Raw genomic sequence first — 27167 nt, 5'->3', positions numbered from 1 at the left:
AGGCACAATAAAAGCCACAATTATCTCTTGTCAAAACGGCAGCTTGATGGGCTGTTGTTGGCCAGATCTTTCTATACCTTCTCATTTATTATTCATAACATCAGTTGCTTGGCAGCTCTTGCAGCAACACACTTTTCACGCTAAATTGAAGTGACCGATAGAGGGCAAGTCACCCACCATTAATAATGAGGTCCCACAGGTGTCAGTCCTTGGACCATTGCAGTTTATTTTATCCTGTGCATACTTATATCAGTAGCTCATTTATAATCCTGAAAGGTTGGAGGTTTTTCGGGCGTTGAAATTCCCACGTCAGGCTGCATCTCATTAAAGTGAGACCTGCTTTTGCCAGTCGCCCATTGTTATTTTTATTATCACATTCTTTTGTATGAGTTTTGTATGAGAACTGTTGATCTGAATAAGCTATTAATATTTTCTCATCATTCACTGAGAGGCGTCCGAGATAAGAGCAAGCAAACATTCTTCCTCGCGGATGAGCCTTATTTTAAGTTTGGTTTATGATGATTTGACTTTTTAATATGCCTGAGATATTCCTCACAGCTGTGGTTGGAAGCAGCCTATGAGGATTGAGCTGCGAGGCAGTTCGCTGATCCGGTGGTTTTGTTGCAGCTCAGTAGCTGTCGGGGGAACGTCAATAAAGTCGGGGATACAGCACGCGATTATGAGCTGACGCAGACAAAAGATTCTTGTTGTGAGGGAAATGTAAGAGGGAGGTCCTGCATAGCTCGCTTATATAATCTCACACCAAATGTTGCCCAAGCAGAGTATCAGACGGGCGGAACATAGGGGATAAACCTGGGTGGGGACTGATTCCATGAGGCGATATCGGCATGGATCAGAATTGTACAGGCAGAAATCGCTTAGTTTTCATTGTGGCAGGTCGATAGAGAGACTATACCGAGGTATTACGACTGTATATTGAGGGTTCGAAAGGGAAGGAGGTGAGCCGATGTAGAAAAGATCATGTGCTGCAGTCTGTCCCAATATGTGACAGCTGCAAACCAATACCCCATAGAGATGAATGACGGATCCATAGAACTGCATGCACGGCATGATATTTCAAGTTAGTTGATGTACTCCGATGAAGACCTCACCCACCTGGCATCTAGAGAAGTTCAGTACTTTAGGTGATTTCCCGTGCCAGGTATGGACACAGTATTGCATGTGGAATGACGTCAGTAGCTTTGGGTTGAGTTAACAAAGGCTGAGTCACAGTGCTTGAAAGTATGGCTCCTCTTCGCCACCTCAAGACCTGTGGTGAGAATGGTTCCAATCTGAGGAAGCACTGGCTTAAACACTAGATTTTTCTCAAGGCCTCCATAGACATGGGAAAAGAAATGGCCTTAAGTGTTGGTGATGGCGACGATCGGCCCAAAAGTTAAACTTATAATCGTCGGGAGGGACAATCGGCTACATGTAAACAAACGTGGTGCACCGCCACAGTTTGCACCATGCCATCAAACGTATTGAAACACACTGACAACACACAGTGCATCATAGAGGTCCACTTCAATGTGACAGTATTTTGCGTGTTTTTCACAGAAAAATCCCCCCCAAAAAATAACTGAAATCCGCCGCTCGTGGAAGAGACGGACCACTGGTGGGTTTAAAAAAAGTTCTCGGTTTAAAAAAAAATCCTGGCAGAAACCCTGACTTCACCTGTGATGGTACCCAGTACAAATAGTACCTTTTACAGACGTGCACTTCACTCCAGTACATGGAGCAACATCCAGTTGCTTAAGCCTTGCTCTAACCACTTCTTATGAAGTTGGTCTTCCCAGGAGCTAGTCAAATGTGAAAGGCACCCATCCTTACTGTGTGATAAATGATCAACGAAAGATCTGCTCAAGCTGATAGGAAAGATTGGAAGAAAGTAGCTGGATCCCCATGTGTGTTGTAGCTCCATGTCCTGACAGCGATGACAAACCCTGCTGTCGATGTGCAGAGTTCCGAATCTTATTTTAAACCAAGATAAGGTTGACCAATCGTGTAGCTGGCTGTTAGTGCTTCTTTTGGGGTACAAAGCTAGAAGAATATGAGCAGATCAATGTGGCTAAATTATGCATTATCCTCAGAGCTTTAATGGGATTCTTAAATTGCTGCAAAGACGTCGCCTTCCCCGTTCAGAATCTGTCACCGAAGCTTCATGTCACAATAATAAGATTAGCCATTAGTGCTGTTGAGAGTGTGTGCTTCTCCGCTCGAGCAGTGTTTGCATTCCTGCGTGAGAGGGTCAGGAATATTTGCTCGCTGATAAAAACAAACAAAAAAAAAAACAATACGTTCCTGGAAGTTTTGTATCCTTTGACAGGTCCTGCGTCAGCGGACTTGCTCCGCTGTGGCTTAAATGAGTCACAGTGAGTGATGAGGGGGATATAATGGAGCCAGCAGCTCGAGCGAGCGCAGACCCTCGCAGCCCGCTTTAATGGACACACACAGAGCTCATCACCCGGCCTGCGACCACGTCTCCTCACTCTTGGTCGTCCTGTCAGTCGCCCTCCATCCAAACCTGCGGGGAGGCATCAGCCGCAGCGCCGCCATCTGTCTTACTGCGGGAGAAAGTGACACGGTGTCAGACCTGAGTGCAGTCATTTCTCTGATGTCTGGGAGTTTGGGCTGCTTCCGTCCATTAACCTCCAGCTGCAGCTGCCGGGGGCGTCTTCTTCTTCTTCTTCTTCTTCTTCACTTTTATTAAAGCGTCCGGCCGGATGGCCGCATGGTTGTGGGTATCACCTTGGGAGTGCGACTAAAGTGTCGCCTCGGTTCTTCGCTGCTGAAGAGAAGTAGTTGCTGGTGCTACCCCCTTGTTTGTCTTGCAGTGGGGGTGAGTCAGCCTCGCCCCGGCTGAACATGCAGGACGGGCTTCGGGAGACATCTCTGACTGATTGGATCACAAATTGGATATGGCAATGCTTGACTTGCCCGATATTCTTCGCTCCATTGCTTGCTTCCATCATATCTGTGCACTTTGCTGCCGCCTCTCCTGCAGCTCACGTCTGCGCTGACACGTTTCGCGGCGAGTAAAAGCCCATTTGGAGCCCTGTCAGCACAAACTGAGTGGACAATGTTATTTATTATTTATATTTATACCTATTTGTTCTGCGCACAAAACACTCTGGCTTCCCTGTGTTTGCGTGGGATTCATCTGTGCACTCAACACAAGCAATCAAGTTAATTGCAACAGGGATTGTTCGGTGGTTAACAATAATAACGGCGCTGCAGACAGTTGTGTGTGGGACTCAAGGTCTCTAGGTCCAATATGTGTGTGGTGCTTTGAATAAAAGCACAAACTAATAGGCAGTAGCTTCACTTCTGTTGAGGGCGGCCATTACCACAGCGCCAACACTTCACTGCGAAGCATATATCATGGCAACACATGGGACTTGAGCTTTTCCGATTACAATACACAGGTTTGTGCATGACAGCACGACACTACGATTGAGATCGGTTCATTGAAAGACAACTGATCTATGGCTTATCATGAGATGTGTCTTCAAGAGGAAAAACAATCCATGGTGGCTAGATAGATAGATCGATAGAAATATTGGTTGTAGATAGAAATAATGGATGATAGATAGCTGGGTGGTTGGGTTGTTGGAAAGATGGATGGAGGGATGGAGGATTGGGTTGGGACAGACAGATGGACTGAGTGATAGATAGATAGATATTGGTTGGTTAGATGGATGAATGGATGATGGCTAGATAGATAGATAGATATATAGATTGCTGCGTGGGTGGGTGGCTTGTTGGATGGATAGATAGATAGATAGATAGATAGATAGATAGATAGATAGATAGATAGATATTGGTTGGATGGATGGATGATGGCTAGATAGATAGATAGATAGATAGATAGATAGATAGATAGATAGATAGATAGATAGATAGATATTGGTTGGATGGATGGATGATGGCTAGATAGATAGATAGATAGATAGATAGATAGATATTGGTTGGATGGATGGATGATGGCTAGATAGAATTATAGATAGATAGATAGATAGATAGATAGATAGATAGATAGATAGATAGAGAGAAAGTCCAAAGTATTTATTGAACACGAAATGCTCAAATAAACCACGAACACCAGAACTGAAGATGTTGCCACCAAACTGGAGGGAGAAGACAAAAACAGAAGGAGAGCAGAAAAACCTGATGAAAGCAGGCGAATAAATACAATGCCAAAAATGGGGAGAACAAAAATGTACTTGGTTCCAACAAATGACAGACTCTGGGTGATGCACAGGCATGGAACAAGATGGAAGAACAGAACAGCAAAACCAGCAGGCACATAGATGGTAGACAGAACAGAAAACAGAAAATGTGGTTGAAAGGGAAAACGCACAGAATCAGAACCATACAAAGCACTAGGAGAAATGCACAGCAAAACGGGAGAACTTGAGCTTCTGGAACCAGGACGCTAAAGTGGTGACGGTTCCAGCTGCGTGTCATACAGGAGAAACACTAGAAGCTAAACAGACAACAACGAAGGCTTACAAAATAAAAGCACATGAATGAGGCTTCTCGGAAAACAATGTCCAAAAATGTTTTGCATTTTAAATGTATGTAGCGTTTGATTTCTTACAATCAATAACTGAGGAAAAGTTGGACGTCGAGAGTTTTGGCAAGACCTTGGAAGTGAAAAAAAACTAAAATAAAATTCAGGATTTTGAGTTTAATTCGGAGTGAATACAGAAAGATAACCTGTAATGGCATTTTTAAAGTCACGTAATGAGTTATCGTATTGTTAATATGTATTGTGTCAGTGTGGTTAATCTGTCGCACTTTGGGCGGTGTGAAAATAAAGGCATTTCTAAACAAGTCTCTGAGGAAAACAAGGGAGCACATGAGAGGGGGAGTTTGAGCGGCGCTTCATATGGACGCCTCCATTTTGTCAGTCAGTCCTGTGATCGATCCTTCTGTCCTCACAGGGTGATTTCTTTTCTTTTAAAATCACATATCCTTCACGTGGGAGGAGCATGTAATCTGTGAATAATCCGGCCTGAGAGCGAATCACTTGCTGGCGTTGACTGAATGTCGGAACATCCTGACACACTCATTGATTTGAAATGTTCAACACCGATCATCATGCTGTGTTTCATCCCTTATACATAATAAATGCAGTTAATCACCAGTTATAAAAGCTGAACAGAATTGAAATGTTCAGGAGATGTGCGTCCACACGTTGCTCAGTTCTCTAACAACCAACTGGCCAGTAGGACAAGACAAAACAGAAGGGAGGAGCACGTAACATTATGACCGCCTGGTCCCTATCAGCTGCACCTTTATGAGGTTTTAGAATTGACAAATCCAACGGGTCACTGACTCAAGACCCAGCCACTTTCCTATGGAGATTTCTCACATATAAACTGGCAGTGAAGAAGGAGTCCTCCCGAGACAAATGTCCGTCATCGCACTTCAGCTTGTCAAATGCTGAAAATGTACTTGTGAGAGTGAAAAACACACGCAGATGAGCTCAGAGAAAACAGTTTGCTGTCCCTTAACATCAATTTCTTTCTTCAATCGACTTGTATTTTGTCCATTATTAAGTGAGTCAAGTTAATTGATGTTCCGACTTTAAAGATTTTGAGTAGCGTTATGTGCTTTAATGCTTATGAACAATTGAATTTTATCACAAGAGGAAGAACAGAGTGGAGTCAGTCAAAGATACGACATGTCCTTTCGCCCCAGAAGAGGCTGGTGACAGAAGCATGAAACGGCAATCCTTCCATAATTTAACAGGTTTTGGGAACACAGAACGAACAGTGACACTTCTGATTTAAACAGCATATAAAAGTGTAGCCCTGGAAATGTCTGTGTTGTGTTCAACATCCAATCTGGCCACGCAGATGTTTCATTAGAAATTCTTTACAAGGCTGTAGTTTCTGTCATAATTGCCTTTTTTAATTCTGCTGCGAACATGAGTGTGAGTTGCTGGTGTGTGTTACCATCTGCTACAAACTCCATTGCAGTCATGCATGGTGAGTTAATATCCTAAACCAGAGGCGTTTCAAGCTCAGGTATTCAGTGTCTAAACTTCAAACCCAGTGATGAACCAGTCACTTTCTGTTGATCTTTATCTGTCCGTTTGTGAGGAAAATAGCTTGAAAACAGATGAATATATTTAAGAAAACGTTCCAGAACATGTTGATCAGGGGCAGATTATGGTGGTCTACAGCAAACCCGACCATGACTCCGGGCTCTTCACCAAATGAGCCACAGAACTGGCTGTGATTTTGCTATTGAGATGCTAGTTTATACAGGAAATAAGACCAAAAAGTAAGAGCTATTCTGGCGAAATGTCAAAATATTGTTCAAGGCCGAAGTGACTCACAGTTCGAAGTTTCCATGTTTCACTTTGTCATTCTCTAAACTAAACGTATGGCATGTATTTCACCTATTACTCATTGTTGATCATCATGAAGTCCATTCAATTTAGTGGCGTGAAGATAAGACGCTCCAGTCTTCAGCATTGCTCACTCACAGACCGGGGTGACATTATGGCATGAGCCACACAAAAAATATAGACCGTAATTTCCGGAATATAAACCGCTACTTTTTTCTCGTGGCTTATACAAGCAGCTAATATATGGATTTTTACAGACTGAAATCGATGAAATCAGAGGCTTTTTACTTATCCTTGAAGCACTCAAAATGCGCTGTTTTCGCCCATGTGTCCACAGCACAGTCAGCAGAGTCGATCTCCTGGAGGTCTGGAATCAGGAAGCAGCAGCTGAGACCGGAAGTGGTCTCGGAACTTTGGGCACGTGGGCGAAGACGGCGCATGTTGAGGGCTTTAATGTGAATGAAAGATGTGAGACGCTGTCTCGAAAAAAAGTCTGTTTGGCTCAAAAGTCCGAGACGTCGGCTGTGGACTTGATCCCGGCTGGAAAGCTGCACCTTGTCTCGGGAAAATCTCCACAGGGGGTGAGCTTCTCGCTGCAGGAGACTCTGCACTACTGTAGATGCCGGAAACCACGTGTACAGTGTGATTCCACGCAAACATGATAAATACCGTGCAGCAGAGGGTCTGATCGCTGTCTGAGCACACAACATGGTTCAAAAACAACTCCGTAAACTCCCTGAACACTGAGATGTGCAGCTGGGAGCAGCAGGAGACTGGTGCTGTGGAGGAGCGCAGCGCAGCGGTCCAGAACTGGAAGATCACCAGACTATTCATTGATCTTCTCTGATGTCTGGATCTGTACTTCACTGTTTAAAACCTTCTCGATCATCAGTAATCTCTCTCACTGTGTTCAACTTATTGTGAGAGCAGCGTGGATCAATCAAGACGCTCCGTATTACGCAGCTTGTTTCTTTGTTTCCTAACTCTTGTTCCTATTTCCTTACTCCTTTTCAAAACTAGTTCTTCTAGTAGTTCTTTCTTAAATTTAGTGGGTGTGGATAATATTCTGGTGCACTCAACAGTCTGTAAATTACAGTCAGTAAATAAATGGCGCTACGCTGCTCGATATTTCGAGGACTCTCACGGTAAAATGTATGAAATTGAAAAATACATGTACAAGAGACATACGCCGGACATGAACCAGCAACCTTGTGACACACAGGGATGTGCTTTAACCGCTATACTGCCGCTAAGTCACGTGACCAGCTGTTCAGGTGAGCCTTACAGCCTTACATGTTTGTAGGATGTGGCTCTTTTCAGCGACACAGTAAAACAATGTGGCTCTTAGCCTCTGACTGGTTCAGAATCACCATCTGGATCCATGGTGTGAGATTCTCTCTGCAGTGCAGGACGAGCTATTTGTGTGCGGTGTGTTGTGCCACCTTCTGTGCCATTGAGTGTATTGCTATCAATGATATTTCAAATGCTAAAAACGAATGAAAATAAATCTTGACGCAGGAATGGACCTGTTCATCCTGTGTTTGACCCGCAGTTCGAATGACTCATTCTTCATGTCTTCGTCCCTCTTTAGGAACCTACATGGGCTGCTTCCTGCACAATGCCAGTGATCGTGCTCTGGGAGGAACCATGCTTTACGATCTGCGTAAAATGACCAGCTCTCTGTGTCAGGACACTTGCTCGGAAAGGTAATGCACTCACTCCTGGGGCTCCACAAAGGGTCCGCTGTTTAAGCAAATGCTTTGAATCTTGGTCTCATTCATGAATGCCTGGTGTGTTGGGAGCCAGCAGAGAGCCAGGTGGCTGGATGACAGTAATAGATGGGGGTGGGGGGGTGGATGAAGGGTGAAGTGTGAAGTGCAGGCCAGGACAGAAGGTTATGTGTGGCGCGAGGAGAGAGGAGCGAGTGTGTGCGTTCAAAACCCTAATGAGGTGGCAGCGCTCGCTGAATAAATCAGCCATTAGATGCTACGTTTCCTGTGGCCGAATCCTCTGGCTCGTGTTTAAACCCGAGTGAGAGGCAGCCAGAGCAGGTGGAATTTTCAAAGCGATGACCTGCTTGAATTATTCCTTTTAAAGTCTTCGCAGCGAAGGAAGCAGGTTAGTCCCAAGCCACAGAGCAGAGGAGCGCAGATGGCTTCTGTCAGGACTGGTCCACCACTGCTCACGCTCGGATGAAAATATCTCCCTTCCATGTTGCGCTTCCCAAAACGCAACATCAGACTGCATTATCTCAGATGTCTGTTGGGGATCATGGACCTGAGGGAAAACAACATTTCAGGAGCCGCTACCTCCTGCTACTGGAACCCAGATCATGTGACCAGCACAGACTTACTTACATACCTACTCATATTATTGCTTATTTGTCTGTCCATCTGTCTGAACTTTCCCAAAATAACTCCAAAATGAAGTTGACTTCTATTTCAGGAAATGTCAATAATGGGTCGAGGAAGAGGTGGTTAGATTTTGGTGGCGGTCCAAGTCACCGTCTGGATCCACAAACATCTGAGGATTCACTCTGTGATACCTGCAGTGCAGGTTGTGTTACGCTACTGCCAGCTGCTGTCTAAATCACCTCATTGCTGTAGTAGTGATGGTATTTCAAGCACGTATGAGGACCAAAAAGTCTGTGGGTGATCAGGGTTTTAGCAGGGATTCTGAGACAGACCGTTCCAATATCTGTTGACCGCTATGGGCAGGTATTACCACCACAGAAGCCAAAAACAAAAACCACAAAATACTACTCAGACTAAAAGGCTTTCAGTAAGTGTCATAAAAATTTTACATTAAAAAATAAATTTAGTTTAAAGTTTCAAACTTACCTGCGTTTTATTGCTGTCAATAATATCGCCCTTCTGTTTTGACCAAACAAATGCTAGTGTTGCACCTCGTGCAAAGAAGATAACAGTGACATACATAAAATGTCGCCCTTGACAGAGATGCTGCGGATCCAGGAAAATATTTAGGGTGTCCTGCTGAAAAACAGCCTGAAGCAAGGTACAAAGGAAATCCCAATCCCAACACCATATCTTCAGCCCCTTGAACACTTCCAGACCATTTAAAGTTGTCGCTAATATAAAACCATTTTTTTCATTTTTCGTCATTAAAGCAACTTGAGTTATATTCCGATTTTGTCACTTCATCAGCTCAAGTGAGTTACAAACGTGAGAAGCAGGTTCTCAATGCAAACAGTGGTCCTACAAAAAACACACTAGAATTGATCCCCAAAGTTATATCCACACAATTGTGCTGCTTATATCATGGGGTTATTTTTTATCCAATCCAATTTCAGCTTGTCGTCAGGTACTAAGAAATCTTCCTGAGGCTTTAAGAGTCAACAGAGAAGCCTCAGAGACCGTGTTAGAGATCCGAGACTGTCAGCTGTGATCTTGAGTCTGCGACACCAAAGCCAGCGAGAAGGTCTTCTGCTGATCCAGAAATGCACATGTCCTCTCATTGGATGAGCTCTCTGGAAAGACAGCCTGAAAGAGGGAGATTCATCCAGTGTTTTTTTGTCATCCACGACAAGAGGAGAAGAGCTAGGTTTGGTTGCAGATTTTCCAGATGGACCAGTCACTGAAAGTGAAATGAAGTCATTTATGTATAAATTATGTAAATAATGTGGTGTTACTGAAGGGAGCCTTTGAAAGTGATCATTTATTTATCTCTGAATAAAAGCCACAGATCAGAGACAGCTGGCGTTGGATAGTTACATAGTTGCAGCTTGTGGGAGGCTGGAAAAAATGATGAAAAAATATAGGCAGGAGTCTAAATTGGTGCGAGTGAAAAGGGCTGAGGAACAGGACTGAAGTAATGACCGTGCTCAGGGTAAAGCAAAGGAACATTCTGAGGTGGTGGAGCCTGAGCACGGCTTAAGTGGAGGGGCTGATTGCCTCTTTGCTCTCAGCCAGCAAGGGTTACAGCCTCACCTGCCTGCACACGTGAAAGGCAGAAAAACAGAAGCGGAAGTTCCAGACTTTAAAAAAACACACGACTGGATGGGAAGAAAAGAAAATAAGATGGATGTGTGCGTCATAAAGAAGGTTTTAGCTGCGTACTGAGCCTCCCTGTGAGGTGCCCCCCCCCACCTCTCTACATGATCAGTTACCTGAGCGGCCCAATTAGAGACAAAAGTAAAAAGTCAAGGCAATTTAAAAGGAGGCTTCAAAGGACGCACGAAAAGGTCAGTTTTGATGAGGTCAATGCGGTAGCCAGTGAGGATGAGGATGGAAGGCAGCGGGATGAGTCAGAGCAGCCTTGATATGTAAGACACAGAGCAGAGGTGACGGGTGCAGCTCTGAAGAGGCCTGCTGGGTCAGGAGGAGAGCAGGAGGGAGAGTGATCGGCCACGGCTGACTTGAATGATGAATCTGAAATGTTAACTAATGTCCTATGGGGAAGTTTAGCCCGAGGGCGGTGTGGGTTTATGGATCGCCTCTAACTCTCTGTGTGTGTGTAGTGGCTATCAGTTCGCAGGTCTGGAGTACGGAGTTGAATGTCACTGTGGGAATCGGATCAGCAGCCCGCAGGCTCCCGAGGAGGACTGTAGTCTGGTGTGTCGGGGAGAGCGCGGGGCTCCCTGCGGTGGCGTGGGACGCCTCTCCATTTACAAGGTGGAGCAGCAGCTGCCGGGTCACAGAAAATGTGAGTGAATGTCCCTGCGGCAAAGAGCGCTTTCTATTTTTACCCTTCGTACCGTTCAGGTTGAGCGGCGATAGATCCTGTAAACACTGTCCAATATTCAGACATGTGTCTGGTCACAAAAGTTTAGTTTTGTTGCTCCAGTTGGAATAAATGTCTGAATTCTTCATCCAAACACATCTGTTCAAATGACAGTTCAATGAGAACAACTTCATGTTGTTGAGTCCTCCAGAGGCTCGGATCAGAATAGATGCAGCTGCAGCTACTGTCAGTGTCGGCTGAAGCTATGTATTTTTAGGCTTCAATTCAGCTACTTTTGACTCAATGTTAACAGACTTCATATACAACAGATACAAAAAAGCACGACACGATAAGGATGATAAACCTCATTAAATGTTATCCCTCAAAAAATGTCTCATAATTCTGCTTAATTTTAGTCATTCATTCATTTCTTTTTCTTCTGATTCATGTCGCCATTATGCGCTGCTGGGGCCATTCGTGATGGGAGGAAATCAGAGGGCTCACAGTGAAATCACATTTCAGAATCTGTGACAGATGTTCCGTTCTGTCTTTTTGGTTTTACCAACTGCATTTCAGTTCCATAACCCAGAGCGTGGATTGCAAAACAAGTGTGTTCAATATTTGATCCAACATTTCTGATATGATCATTGTGCTTCAGAGTCTGCTCCCAGCCAGAGCCATAATTGGGTTTCACCAAGCTGGATTGGAACCTGCAATCTTTCAGCCGTGAGGCTGCAGGTCTTTTTATTTTGGGGATTTGGGGATCTTTATGTATCGCACCCTCTTTGGCTGTGTGTAGCGCTGTATTTGCTGTCAGTCAGCATTTCCAGTGTTTTTCCCGTTTAACTGATAGATGCTGACTCAGACGAGGCTGGAGGCTGAAAGTGTTCTAGAAATTTGTTTTGGCGGAGTTGAATCTGTCTGACACTCACACTGTCTGCTCCGTCGCTTTGAAAGGCTATCAGCTCCCCCTGAACCGTTTATTCCATTCGGTGGTTGTTTGTGGAGAAGCGCACGCAGGACAGACAACTTGTGTTGGACGACTGGATAAACAAATCTGGGACACGGCGGTTGGTATTTTCCACTGCTGCTGGAACATTGTAGACTGAGGACAGTACCTGGGTTCAATAAAAGCAGTTTCTTAGTGAAGAGTGAAAATCACAATTTCATTTTTTATTTTCATTTTCTTTAAATAATAATCTTTAAAAAATCGGACTCCTGGAGTGTAGCTGACTGGAATCAACACCAGTACTTTTACCATCCATATCATTTGAATTGTCTTAGGAAGTCATTGAAAACATCATGAGAAATATTGAGTGGAACAACGCTACGGTGTTTCACGTCTTGAGTCACTGAAGTCTGAAACATACCTGGTAGCACAACTCACGCAGTTCAAAGTCAAGAGTTAAAGTATTTGTCAGTTAAGGCTAGTTCATTTCTCAGTTCTCAAAACATAGCTGTCATTGTTGCAGTCCACTTTTTTTCAGTGCTGCCGTATTTAAAATTTTTAAATGATGCTCTGAGCACGGGAACGACTCGAATTTAGCACTCATGTTGCCATGGGGTCTGTCGAGGTTTGGGACCCAGATCGCAGTTCAAACATGGTTTGGTCCAAAACAATAACCAATAACCAAGGGGCAACTTTAAAGAAGGCTGAGGACAAAACTGTACAAGATGAGAACAGACTTAATAGTGAAAAGACTTGTAGTGACTTGATGAGATGTTCTCGAGTGAGGGAAAAGGGGAGCGTGAGATTGATAGACGGGTTGGTGCAGCGGCTCCAATGATGCGGTCGCTGTATCGGACCGTTGTGGTGAAGAGGGAGCTGAGTCACAAGACGAAGCTCTGGATTTACTAATCGATCTACGTTCCCACCTTCACCTTTGGTCATGATCCAGTCAAAACAAAAATACCTATTGTAACTATCATATTATTAGCATTAAAGCATAGCTTCAACAACTTTTATTATTTTAGTACTATCAATTATCTAAAGAAAACAAAAGCATAGAAATAGAGATTTATAATATTTTTAACTCCAATTCACACAAAGCTCAAGTTTCACTGCCAGTTTTATGCATTGTGTTTATGTATTTAGATATATGGTCCTCAGCACACTCAACAGAGAAGTTCAAACACATGGACAGATTCACATTCAGGGCTTTGTTTACCGCTGTAGCAGGTGCTGGAAGATGTGAGTGCCACAAGTATTTGCATGAATACCTCCTTTTTTCTTTTTTTTTAAATTTTAATAACTGGAGCAGGAGATAATAAAACCCCCGGTAATGAGGATGTGATTGTAGGTGACTTCTCTGGCCTCTCTGCTCTCATAAAGATGAGAGAACATAATAAATGTGCTGATGAGATTCTGCATAATTAACGCGCAAATAACGAACTTGTTGGTTTTTAAATGGAAGGAGTCTGCGCCGGTGACGGCCGGCCTTTCAGGCAGCGCTTTGCTCTTGACAGATTCTGCCGCCGACTCCCTCTCAGACTGGGAGCGACTCCTCAAGGACGAGTCGACTGTAAAATGAGATGTTTTCACCTGTCCATTGACTTTCTTTTCCCATACTCTTCTTACTTCCCGTCACCTCGCAGACAGTTATTGCAGCTGACATTTTTGCGCACCTCTTGAAGCAGACGACAGCAAGTATTGAAAGGAGGTGTCTTATTCTCCATCTCACTGATCGGAAGTTAAATAACGTCTGTTGCATGTACTGGCTCTCTCTACTCCAGTCAGGAAAGCATGTTATTTAGACTGTTACAAGCATCTTACATCATCATTTTTTTTCATCCTCTTATTCTGAATTCTATTTTAAACAGCAGGGTGAACTCAGTGTTTTTGCGACATGCGTTTTATTTGGGAAAAATCTGACGTGCAATAAACATCTGTGTTTCTCTCGGGGCATCCATTGTTGAAACAGGTTTCACGTTATTCAAAACGGTGTTTGAACGCAGCCTTCAAGGTCGCCGGCTGCCGTCATCCACAGCTTTCATATTTCCAGTACTTTTAGAGGCTTCAGTGTCTCGGAGGATTTGCAGCAGAATTGAGAATGAATTATAATTCCATAATCCATGTAATGAGGTCAGAAATGCTGCAGAAGAAGCTGGTCATTTATTTTAAATTTTAACTCAGCCTTTTTTTTTCCTTCTTAAAATCCATCTCTCCATGACAGTTTTCTATTTTGGCCTGTCGACAAGGCGAAAGATTCCGAGACTTAGTTCCTCCTCTCTTTGCAGTCAAGAACATTCACCACCGTGGATGCTTCATGCTGACCAAGAACGTCATCAGCACTTTTCCCATCAACACTTTCCAGCCCAACCTGACCACTCAGTCCTGCGTCGAGACCTGCACCGACAAGGTTAGACGCTTTTCTTCAATAGAAATAAGACGTACATGAAGCTTAAATTCTGTTTTTCGTGGTACAAAAGCAACCAGCACAGTCCTCTAAGTTAACATTTCAGCTCTGATGCTAACATAGTAGTTAGCTTAGATGCTAACTTAGAAGTTAGCTTAGATCAGGGGTGGGCAAACTTTTTGATTCGTGGGCCACAATGGGTTCTAACATTTGACAAAGGGGCCGCTGGATGGAGTGCTTTGGCAACCTCCCTCATTGGAGAAAAAATACACATCTTGGGATGGTGATGTTGACTAGCGTACTCCAAGGAAGCTGGTCAAACAAGTCCTCTTCCTGTGTTTGTCCTTTCAGTGACTCCATTGACAAAAACTCCTCCGTTATTTCAAAAGTGTGGTTGATACCTCTGATAAAAATGAGGAGCTGAGTAGTGTCTTTGACGTCGTTGCTTTCATCCAGTGCTAAAGAGTACAATGTGAATGACTCTGTCTTTTTTTTAAGCTACTGGTGATATCTTCATCTACTAGTTCCACACGGCGAGTCACTGTCCGTTGTGCTAAACTGATTTTCTCAAATGTGTCTTTGCTCTCCAGGCACAAAATACCCGCTGTCTCCCCCATGTATTCTTTTAAAAACTCAGGCAGACGTTTGCTGGCCTTTGCTTAATTTTAGTGGGTGCCGCTTATATTCCAGAGCGTCTTATAGTGCGTAAAATTCGGTGATAGGCCAACGCTTCACCTCAATCAAGCCAATGTATCAACAGTCCGCCATCTAGTGGGAAAACATCGGAATTGTATGGAAAATATAACATTAACAAGGCTTATTCATTTCATTTTTTCAAGTTCGGCGGGCCGGATTAAAACGTTTAACAGGCCGCATGTGGCCCCCGGGCCGTAGTTTGCCCATGCCTGGCTTAGATGTTACCTATTAGATAGTTCTTTTTAGGAGGTTTTTTTTTCTGTAGAGATTGTTTTGTGATTTGAATGTAAAGACATTTCTAAAACAAAGTGGCATTGATCTATTTTTCAGTGTTTTGAGTGATGATATTTAATTCGGCAATAAATATTCAGAGCGAAGCGTCTCCCACCGTAGAAATGGCTCTCTAGGTTGTATTTTCTCCTAAATTGAAGGGCCATTATCAAATTTGATGACTTTCGCTTGTGCAAATTCACCACCTTGAGACTTGGAACTGAGACTCCAGTGAAGAAAACGTTTCTGTCACCACGTGGAGTTCAAACAATTCGGAAAAACGTCAACATTTGCTGCTTGGTTTGCTGTGTTCATGTTCCCACAGCAGCTTTTAGTTAAGGAGAAGGTCGTCCATTTGGTTTGGAGTAAAATGTTAATGAATATCTGAGGCTTTTGTCCTTGAGCGTTCTGACCTTCTCCAGATAGGAAAGTGACTAAAACTGATGAACAAAAGCTCAGCGGGAGGAGGGATGAGATGAAAGCGCCGCTGACACATCCATCTTTGCCAGACCGAGATCTTGCGGCGGGTTGACTCAGCGGGCAACATGGTGTCTGTCTGCAGGAGCTGCCGCTGGCCGTGATCAGGAAGCCCCACTGCTTCTGCACGTGGACGTCTTCTGTCTTCAGTCTGGACCTGCAGTCGGAGAAGCATCAGTGTGTGGGCAGCACAGACGTCCACATGGCTAAGAACTCCACCCCTGCGGCGACGGCCGACCACGACTTCTACCAAGTCTATCACACGCCAGTCCTCGGTGAGTCAGAGTCCGCATGTATATGTGAGGTCCTCCTGCTAAATACCTTCACTCCATCACGTGACGTGGCTCCTCACTGATGTAATAATTGGCGGAGCGTGTCGGCATTTCCATCTCATTCTGCCGTGTCAGCACATTTTATGGATCACACGCTGCAGTTAAACTTCTCTGGTCTCTCCTCTCTTGCAAAACAGCTTGTAAAAACGGCCCCAGATAAAACTATTATTCGCTCTGTGATTGTGAATATGTTGTGTGCGGCAAACATATTAAGTTATATTTCTAATTGTTTTTTTCTGAGGTCTATTAATACAGCTTTTGATTTGTATGTGACCCAAAATACTTGAGTCTTTTTTGAAGATGATGATCAATGCTGTCTTCCGCCAGACTCCAGGTGCAAAGAGAGGATGTTTCTGCCGCACAGATCCAGCTCCCTGGTGGCTCTGTCCAGTTTCCCTGGCGCTGGAAACACCTGGGTGCGGCACCTGATCGAGCTCATGACCGGCTACTACACTGGCAGCTTCTACTTCGATGGCACCTTGTACAACAGAGGTGAGCCGCCGTTTTTGCTTTTGTTTTGCCGGTTGTTTACAAGTGAGCCTGATATTCACGTCTCTCACATTGACCCCAAGTGGCTAGTTTTTGAGTCTTGACTCAAGCACACAGGTCTTCATTGTTATATTTATTTTCTGACAGTTAAGCTCTAGGGAGCACTTGAAGCCCCTCTTCACCTCCACCGCTGTTGATTGTAGCACCTCTCCCGCTCACTCATCCTCCCTCCAGTGGAGCAGGCGGGGCTCCTCACTGCTCTCCCACCCAGCATGGCCTCCACATGACCCTGCTGGTGGGCGGTTTTGTTTCCAGTATATAAAGATATTAGCCGCTCCAAAAAAGATCTTCAGCTAAATGAGGAAAACATTTTGACAGTTTGAATATTTCCTTCGAGTATAGTTTCACACCAACCTTCCACTGCTGCTCACTTGTTTCTGAACAATTTGCCACCTCTCCCAGATAGTCTAGTCGCCCTGGAGGGTGAAGTCTCCAGAAACTCCCTCTGACACGTCTTCATCGCAGAGAGAAACATCTCTGACCAAATGACCAGAGGGTTTTTGGAGGTTTATTTTGGAGCATCATAGCTTGACTCCATTGTCGGACACGTTTCACACGACACTGCCCGAAGCGTGTTGTAAACCCAGGCAGCGAGGAGACAATCTGCCTCCTTTTTTACCGTCCACATTCTTCTCCACCTCTCACGCCCGGACGGTGGATTTAAAATGCTCCTCTGACTGTTAATTTCAGGGCATTAATTCGTCGTCTTCTCCAGGTTTCAAAGGAGAGAAGGACTACTGGAAGAGCGGCCGCAGCATCTGTGTCAAGACCCATGAGAGCGGCCAGAGGGATATCGAGATGTTTGATTCTGCGATCCTGCTCATCCGGAACCCTTACCGCTCCCTCATGGCCGAGTTCAACCGCAAGTGTGCCGGACATTTAGGGCACGCCACAGACGCTCAGTGGAAGAGTAAAGGTAAATTATTTTTTCAAAGTAGAAGAGAGCGCATGATCAGACTCTCATGAGTTCAGCACCCGGACTCCACTCTGGAGTATTTGGGCTTTTAGTCAGGGTACAGACCAGGAACGCGCTGATGGCTCTCCCACTGGGCTCTGCACGAAAATGGAACGAGCACTTTCCCCATCTGTTTCCGCGCTCATGGAAACCTTTTTAGCCGCTTGTCATGTCACGCTGAGCTGTGATGTACACACTGATGTCGTCGTTTAGCTCGTCTTTATGATGCACGAAAAACTCGGCTGAATCGGAATGCAAGGCCGATTTCAGTGCAGATGTGACCCCAACACGCAAACTGCTTGAAGGCCAGCACGCTTCTCAGATGATACCTTTCTGAAGATGAATCAATTGAGGGGTGACAAATGAATTTGCAGTGCAGACATAGCCATCGGGCTGGTGCTCCTTTGGTGGCCACAAGGTTGCATTTGGTTTTGTTGAATAGAAACCTACTGCTGAACAGACACACGCTGGTGTTCTCCATTGAGCTTTCCAATCTTCCTCGAGGTTGCTCCTTTCAGTACATTGTCTGCATCTCTATACTTGTGGGCACATTGTTAGGTTTTGCCATGCAAAGCACCTCACTCTACACCATCCAACAGTTTCCATTTTGGCGTTCGTCTTCCTCCATGGCGGCTGGATTACTCAGCTGAACAGCCAGTTGTGGTTCTACTCTTGGTATCAATCCTTTAAGAATCACCTTCAATCCAGAAAACATAGAGTAAATCCCTTGCAACTTTTTGGTATTGACAACTATGAACCACGTTTAGCATGATGCCATCAAGAGGTGGCTGGATTCATTCACAAGGTTCATCTAATGTGTAGTTAAATTGTTATTTTCACCTGTGCTTGAGCACATATGAAGTACACAACTCAGTTCTCTCGATAAACAATGTGATGTTAAGAATGCATATTAACAAGTAAGACTGGAGTTCAAAGGTCAATCCCTGCTTCATTACGCTTGGTTGACTTCTGCACGTTGTGGTGCACTCATTATCCAACTGTCAAAACTGTCTGCCACTTGCAGTAATGAGGAAAATGTGTGGTGTACTATTACAGTGGAAGTGTAAGGAAGTAGGGATGACCTCTGAACTTCATCCCACCTCCATCAATGTTCCGCTGATTTCATTTGTGTTTCATACTGACTGGTGTGGTCAATTGGATGTGTGTCAGCTAGTGGTGCACATGTTTCGAGGGTGCATTTCTACACTGTGAAAGATAAGTAACTTCTAATGCGGTCGTCACTTCATGGTTCACAAACTCTGAATAACAATGTGTAAATTGTTTTGGTTGCAGCCTCATTGTAGTTCATGTTCTCTTGAGTCTGTTCTAAAGTAACCCTGGAGTGAGCTGGAGCGCTCACTCCAGGGTTTGATGTCCTGTTGTGGGCTGGAGCTGGGACAGGGATGAGGCGAGTCTGGGACAGAGCTAAGTTACTTGGTTTATGACTTTGTCACAGCCAAACTGCACAGAAGCGCACATTCAGAGCTGGACACGCACCGGGCACCTCTTCACTTCTGGAGAGACCTCACTCACTCGGCAACCCCTCCCACATGCAGCGGCCACACACATAGAGGAACAGCCACCTGCAGCAGACACTCTACATTCACTCCTACAAAAGCCTATTTTAAGGCTTGGAACGCATTATTTCTTTTTCCATTCATTGCAATGGGATTCAGATTTTGAACAAATCGCTTCTCGAACGGCCGTCTGGAACGGATTGTGGTCGATAACCGAGGTACCACTGTATCAGGCTACTGCAGCCCCTCGGCCTTGAGTTTGTTGTGTGCGTAGTCTGGAACTAAGGTGTCAGACTGACCTTCCAGTTTCAACCACAGATTGCGCTGTAGAAGACTGATTTCAATGTAAAGAAAATGAAAGAAAAGTCACAGTATTTTATTTACATTTCCAGAACAGCATTTTCCTAAATACAAGTTCAAGGTTGTCATCGTCCACTGCGACGTTACTTCATTTTGCTTCTCTCCTCCCTGCAGAGTGGCCAGAGTTTGTCTCCAGCTACGCCCCCTGGTGGACCTCCCATGCGCTAAGCTGGCTGAAGTTTGGACGGCACCTGCTGGTGGTCCACTACGAGGAGCTGCAGAGGTCCCTCCTTCCACAGCTGCGACTCATCGCCAATTTCCTGAACATCACTGTGTCGGAGGAGCGGCTGCTGTGCGCTCAGAGCAACAGGGACGGTCACTTCAAGCGCTCCGGCGCCCAGCAGCCTTCCTTCGATCCGTTTACTTCGGACATGAGACAAACGGTGGACGCCTTCATCCACACGGTGGACCTGGCTCTGCAGAGCCGAAACTTTAGCGGAATTCCACAGGAATACATCCCTAGATGATGGTGTGGGCAGGCCAGGTGCCGGGAAAAGCTCTGCGGGAACCTCACACTGACACTCACACCAGGGCCAATCCGACTGGACAGACTGCGCGATAAGCCGCCGGCACTTTGCAGGAACACACAGGAGGTGGCTGGAGGAAACAGGACTATTAATTGTGTGATGTAATCTGTGTGGGTGAGACTTCCTCGCTGGCAGCAGCCAAGTGCGATGAATAAAAAGAGGATTTATTAAGATCTCTTAGCGGCCAGAGTTGGATTATCCAAACGCGCCCGAGTGCACAAATATGAGTGATGAGGATGCGACTAGCTTTTCTCGCAGCCCGTTCAAATTCCACTTTAATACATACACTACTTTCACAGCCACGGCAATTATCTGCCGCTGTGAGAGGGAAACGCCGCACTGTGTGTTGAGCAGAGCCGGTGTTTGGGACTTCAGAAGGTCTCCTCTTGAACTGAACTGTGAGCTGTATATGCTGAAGCTGATGCCATTAAACACGTTTACATTGAAGTGAGAGATGCTTCTCACGCTGCTGTGTTTTTAATGATCCAAGGTGAGGTTGCAGAGAGCTGTCGCTGCTGTTTGCTCCTTCATACATATGTGTCCTTCAGACTGAGGCAGCCTGCCGGCGCGTTAGATCAGTCGGCAGCAGCAAATAATGACTTATAGCGAGTAAACAGCGACTGCTGCGGTGAGCTCTTGTTCAACACGCACATTTGTTACCGACTCAACGATCACACTGTTTGTGTACTGACGGTTCTTCACCTTGAGATTGGTGTTGACTTCTGCCACTAGAGTAGGAGAGACTGCGCCACATGGTGGCGCACTGATCAACACAACTGAGTGCAAATTCTGGGATCATGGCTGCCCCGGAACAATTTTCACAAGGCTTTGGTCAGATCCGTAAACAAGATGTCCTCAACAGTCCGCAGAAAAGGGTTCACCAACTGAATCACAGCTCTTCTCCTTCGGACACGCAGGTGAAAACAAAGCATTTTGAGCACTTTTAACTTTGTTTCATGAGTCAGTCTACATGCTTCAATAGTCTGTAAGTGTGGCAACAATTCTGCCTCTCCTATCCGCCATGTTGGCGAACCCCCACCCCCTCTTTGGCACTTCTTTTAGCGGCTGCGTGGACGTTGCTTTGGTGTCCAAACATGAAAAAATGAGGAAAAAATGCAACATTTCATGAGTCTGCTGCTCAGACGTTGATCTGCAAATCTCAGAAAACTATGTCACTGTCCTGTCTGCGCTTGTCACGTAACAACAGACCACAAAGTGGTGCTTGTCCGTTAAAAACATTGTTTGTCTTATCGTAAACATTAACACAGAAGCCACTCTTGAGGAATTAGCAGCAAATAATTGTGAACACAGGCATGCTGTGAACTTAACAGCTCCACAGTCACAAACAAAAGTTAAGGCTATTGCATGTTTTAAACTGTTATTTTCTCAAACCACAATTAAAACAAGACCTTGAATGAAATTGATTTCATAATAATATAATAATAAGCTCTTGTTGGTGCCAATGGAACATTTATTTTTCTTTGAGGGACAAGCAAAACTCTGAAAAAGGTCCAGCTATAACTACAATTTAAAGCTAAGTGTCCAACAAAATGTGAATTTGAAATGATAAAAAGCAGCACTGGGCATCAACTATCTTGCGCCATGTGGACCGAGTAAATACAGGAGCATGTCCCAGGTCAGTTTTAGAGACAGCGATTCCATACTTGACTCTGGAAGTCAAGAGAAGAAAAGCGCTTTGATTTTGTGTCCATTGATTTAAAGCGGTCCTGAACCTCTTGTTCTGGCTCCAGATGTAGATAAACCCGGTTCTTTGTGCTCGATCTTCTGTCCAGCCAGACAGGAACAGTGACTGCACCGCCGTGGCAGATAACCGTTTCACGACTGTGGAATTTCCTTCCTGCGAATCAGAGATGGAATTCCGTCCTCCACCCGATACCAGGGATTTATCTCTGACCCTCCTGGGACCTACACCACCAAGTCGTCCCAACACACGCTCCACAGTCCTGGAATACATCACCACTTGACTTTGGAATCGAACAAGAATAAAACCAGCTGGGCGAAGACCTGCCTGCTTTCTCTCATGAGGCGGGTTTTTAAAAGGTCAAGTTTTCATTGAGCAAACAGGTGGAACAGGAAGGGAACACGTTCAGCACCACGGGAAACATGGCTTCCAGGGAGGACTGAAATGTCACCGTTCTTTTTGATATGAAGTCAGAATATAATAAGCAACACTTTAGCTGCCCTTCATATCAATCTTATCATTCACAGGCTTCGAAATCGACGTGACCCAAGCACGCAATAACTAGCCTGCTATCTTCATGAAACAATAAACGTTCCAGCTGATGAAATGATGGAAATCTCCTCCTTTTAACACCAGTCTGCCCGACATCTTTTCTGAGCAGACTGGGATGTACGTGCTGGTGAACCTCCTCGAGTGAAAGTGCGTAATTACAGCTCCATTTTACGAAGCTGTTTCCAGACAACAAGCCAAGGAAATTGCGGGTAAACACTCATGGAAGCAGCATTGCACATCTGCTTCCACCAGGAGGACAGTGTGACCCCTCACTGACACAAGAGAACTCAACAAGAAATCATGCTGTTTCACCATATAGTCCTTCCGAAGGAAGACATTGTAGCTACATGCGTTGTCATGTGACTGTGGCCAGTGTGGTCGTGATAAACCCACTGAAGATGCTGAAAATCTTAAAAACACAACCGGATCCATCACTATCTCTGCTACTGGAGGATATTTCTGCCTCAGTGGTGGAGCTGCCTCCGCCTCCTAAACACTGTTTTGGACTTCAGAGGAGGCGTTGTTGCGTGCCTCAATATTGAGTGGACGAGCCGTCGCTCCTCTGCGAGTCTGCTCCACTAATTAAGCCTCGGCGGGATCTTCGGGGAGTTGCGCAGCTGTTCAAGACCATCAGCCAGATAAGGCTGCGTGCTTGTCAACCAAACTTCACTGACCTGTTTTCTGCTCCAGCAGCTGCTCTTCCCAGTCTTCCAGTCATTTAAACGCTGGGTTTTGGCACCGCAGAGACTCGGATCAAGTCACTCCCAAACTGGACCGGACAACGTTTCCACACTGGTTTAATTCTGTTCGATTTTCCAGCGGTCTGAACTTTATTTTGTGGCGGAACTGGCTGAGCTCTTTAAACCTGCAGCTTAGCGCCGCAAGATTTAAGATGAGATCAAAGGCACAATCAAGAGGGTTGGAGAACAGTTGTTTGAAGCTGAAATTTAAGAGCGTCTTAGATTGGTGTAGATATACATGGACGATTTATATAGTTATGAAAGGTGAGAGCTATTCCTCGGGAGTGGGACGGTCTCATGACGCCATTCTCAAAGGAAGACCGTATAGTGGCTGAAACACTACAGGGCTTCCTAACTCTTGATAATGCCCTGATAGTCTCAACTAGGGATGGGTGATAACTTATCGTACATGATATACCAAACACAATCTCCATGACAATTCTGCATCTCACGATAAATTTGATAAACACGTGACACACTCGCTGTATTGGACTTGCTCATGTGAACATGACGAGACCCCGACGGCGCGCCGCGCTCTCCAGCTCTGTGGTGTTTGACAGCCCACACAGGCGTGTAGCAGTTGTGGAGAGTGTGGTGGACTTTGGGTCACGATAGTCGTTTTAAACTCATTTCTGATACAGGGAACCTTTGATAATGACACTGGTCGACTCTGAGTTTCTGGATCTGTGTTTATTTTATTAGATGGAGTGGTCCTCATAGGTTCTCTGACGCGGGCGTCTGCTTTGGTTCACATCAACACATGCAGGTCTCCCACTGCGCTAGCGCCTTGGCGAAACACTGTGGTGAAAATAGTTGGATTCTGGACGGAGCTCCACTCTGGTATTGGCGGCAGTGTCCTCTTCCACGTCCCCAATAGTGTTCACTGATCACGGACACACTCTCACAGGCAGCGCTAATGCTACGACCCAGCATCAGTTAGGGACCATCAACAAATACTAAAGCGGTCAAAGTATTCGTGACAGCTTCAATAAGGCAATGAAAAACAGCCGTTTTAGGAGAGAGAATTGTGAAAACGTTTTTCATCACACAAGACAAAGGACTGACAGTTTATATAATGATTTCGAGAATAGAATATGACTAAATGATCATTTATTGAGATACAGCAGACGGACGGCTCAATTTCACCCCTTAATAAAACGACTGGCTTCTATCCGGGAACATGAAAGATTGAATTTCTCATCTCTACACTGAGTTAACTATTATATTTAAACACAAACAAATAATGACGTTGGAGACAAACTCCACTATTAAGATTCATCATAAAACAGTTTCAAGAGAGACTGTAGTGTCCAACACATGGAAGAGAACGAAAATGTATTTATCGTGATAATTATCGTTATCGCCGAAATTACAATATTTATCGTGATAACTTTTTTTGTCCATATCGCCCATCCCTAGTCTCAACACACCTCTGACTGAGAAGCTTGTTCCCCAAACCAGAAATCTTATTTGATCACACAGAAAAACAAACATCACAACAATGGGAAAACATGACATGGAGCAAGGAAGTGGACAGGATGACAGTGGACTTTGGCAAAACCCTGGGAGAACGCTCATCTTGACACAATGACGGAACACAGCTGCGGCTTGGGAAACATAAGTAGAAGGAATGGACCAGTGGTGGAGGGGTGCAGTTTGGGGCGCATCCTTGTCAGTCGGCTCCTGATTGGCTACATTCTGTTGCATGCCACAGTTCAAGTCAGGAAACTGATGTCGCACTCTGACTGCAGGATTATCGGATATTATAGGATAATTCTAGGATAATCTTACCAGAGACAAGTTCGCCATCCTTGGTCGGGAAGGGTCATGATCCAGGCACAAACATCCCGACTGCCATTACGTGTTTGGCCACATTAGAAACGACAAAACACGATGGATTGGAGATACTGGCACACTGTGTGACAGTGGTGTCAGAAGTGATAGTCATGAGGCCATTGGAACATCCTGGGAAATGGTGAAACACGTGTCTGCTTGGAGGACAGGTATTTTCCACTAGGTGTCAAGAGTGGGATTGTCACAGAGAGGTCTGTTTTCAAAGTGGATTTAAATAGACCCAAGAAAAGAGTGCTTAGTTTTGAAGTTTTTAAGAGAATGTGACCGCTGTATATAGAGCACATACAAGATTATGGTCACTTTTCATCTTGTGTTTTCAGGAGATGTGTTCTTTTAAGAGTGCAGTCGTGGAGCTGATGTTTTTGAACCCCCCAAGTCCACAGACTTCCCACACATTACATACATGCTCATTAGATGAGACGCTCGGTGAGTGGGAGCGTGTAATCGTTTCATCATACATAGAACAGCATGAGAGATGCAGAACAAGGATTTGCATCCGTCATTAGAAAGCAACCTCAGAAGCTTGTGTTGGCGCTGAAGCCATCTATACGTCTGCAACACGTCCAGTGAGGAACAGAAATACTTTTTCAGTCGAAACATTCCGCCTCTGTCTTATTAAACCCAGCAAGGTTTGAGGTCAACAAGGGCTCAGGTGACTTCGGAATGTCAGCGGATGCACAAACAAGCTGCTTCATTAGCTCTGGAGTGAGTGCTCTCCCCAGATGTTCTCAGCTGACCTGGTTACAGGTTCCTGGTTGAAGCGGTGCTGCCACCATCGGCAGGAACCAAAATTTGTTTTCATATGGAGAAGGTGAGTCGAGGGTGATGGTGCTGAGCTCAAGAAGAGAGTGGTTTCTAGTGAGAATTCCACCCACGACGATGCTGGTGGAGCTGTGGAGGTTGTCCTGGACCCTCAGCTGGACACTCTTCAGCGGGAGGGAACACTCATCTCCACCAGCGGGTGGATCCAATATTCTCAGCAGGATGTAGTGGAGTTGGAAGAGGTAGAGAAGAAAATTAGGGTGAGCATTTTTTTTACATAAAAAAGGCCAAAATAGCTCCTGGAAACTAAATCCATGAACAGAAGGTATGAAATCTGGCTCACAGGAGAGAGATGATCTGTGAATGCCTTTATTAAAATAATTCTATGTAGTTCATGTTTCTGGTTTGGGTTTTTTTTCCCATGGATTCAGTTACATATAAAGATCATTCAACAAAGCCTCTGCTGCCAAGTGTAACTGCATTATATATGAATTGTCTTGCGTGAGAAACTTCAGTGCCCTGATGTTGGTTCCAAAAATTCAAACGAATTAAAATGCAATGATGCTATGAAGTCATTCCTCACTCCTGAAAACAGAAGGGGGTTTGATGTCGTCCCTGCCTTTAATCCAGCGGCCCCGGACTCATGATGAACCAACCTGGCGCAGGATATCCGGGTCTTTACACTCGGATCATCAGCAAGCTGTTCACTATTACTCCAATGTGGAAGTAAATGTGAATAAATATCACTAGAAACATGGTAACAAAAAGTGACAAAATAAATATATTTTAGAAAATGTTCATAAAGAGAAACAACATCGTCATTTTATTTCTTTATTTATTCCTAAAACAGAAATAATATATATATAAATTACCTATGGGAGAGAATATAAAAGTCATATTAATACAAATTACAAAAATGGCGGGAAAAAACAATTCGAGACTAGAATCATGTGTGTGTAATTTTACATCAATAATAAAAACGTTTAATGGAACTATGAAGGGAGATGAGAGACGGAGTTGGACGACGGAGATAGAAGAGCGAGCTGATGTGGATGGTCGAACAGCGCCCCCTGTGGTGGCGTCCGTGATAGTGCAGCCTCGTTAACGGGCTCACTTCACAGCAGGACTTGTTTTTCTCTTTTGCTCTCGTTAACGATCAAACTGCGAGGAGGCTTTTACAGCCCGACAGCCGAGTGATCTGGAACAAACCGAGCAGGCTGCTGTCATTCCATGTCTCTCTCCATCCGAGTCACCAACGGTATGGCAGTTTGTAGTGAGGAGAGAGACGCAGCCGCATCTTCAATCCCATGCTTTCCACTGCGCTTTCTGCACGTGTCCAATTTATACTGTCGAGTCAACTTGCTGTCACTGGAAAAAAATTAAATATTTATGTCTTATGTTTAGAACCGACCTTTTCGCGACGTCATTTGTGCTCAACGCAGCAAACAACCCCCTGCTGATTGTCCTCCTGTAC

At 44.8% G+C, this 27167-nt stretch overlaps 1 protein-coding gene across 1 annotated transcript in view; it reads left to right on the top strand.

Moving 5' to 3' along the window:
• The window catches only part of wscd1b (WSC domain containing 1b), a 31921-nt gene extending 11161 nt beyond the window's left edge, over positions 1 to 20760 (top strand). Inside the window, exons 3-9 of the mRNA XM_053847326.1 lie at positions 7956 to 8070; positions 10842 to 11026; positions 14282 to 14403; positions 15929 to 16118; positions 16503 to 16667; positions 17440 to 17640; positions 19671 to 20760. Of these exons, the coding sequence (XP_053703301.1) occupies positions 7956 to 8070; positions 10842 to 11026; positions 14282 to 14403; positions 15929 to 16118; positions 16503 to 16667; positions 17440 to 17640; positions 19671 to 20023 (1331 nt within the window). The 3' untranslated portion in view covers positions 20024 to 20760. The remainder of the gene's footprint in view (positions 1 to 7955; positions 8071 to 10841; positions 11027 to 14281; positions 14404 to 15928; positions 16119 to 16502; positions 16668 to 17439; positions 17641 to 19670) is intronic.
• Positions 20761 to 27167: the final 6407 nt, after the last annotated feature.

This window comes from Synchiropus splendidus, chromosome 17 (assembly GCF_027744825.2).
Source record: "Synchiropus splendidus isolate RoL2022-P1 chromosome 17, RoL_Sspl_1.0, whole genome shotgun sequence".
In the NCBI taxonomy this organism is placed as follows: Eukaryota; Metazoa; Chordata; class Actinopteri; order Syngnathiformes; family Callionymidae; genus Synchiropus; species Synchiropus splendidus.
This window is presented reverse-complemented; position numbering and strand designations above follow the sequence as displayed.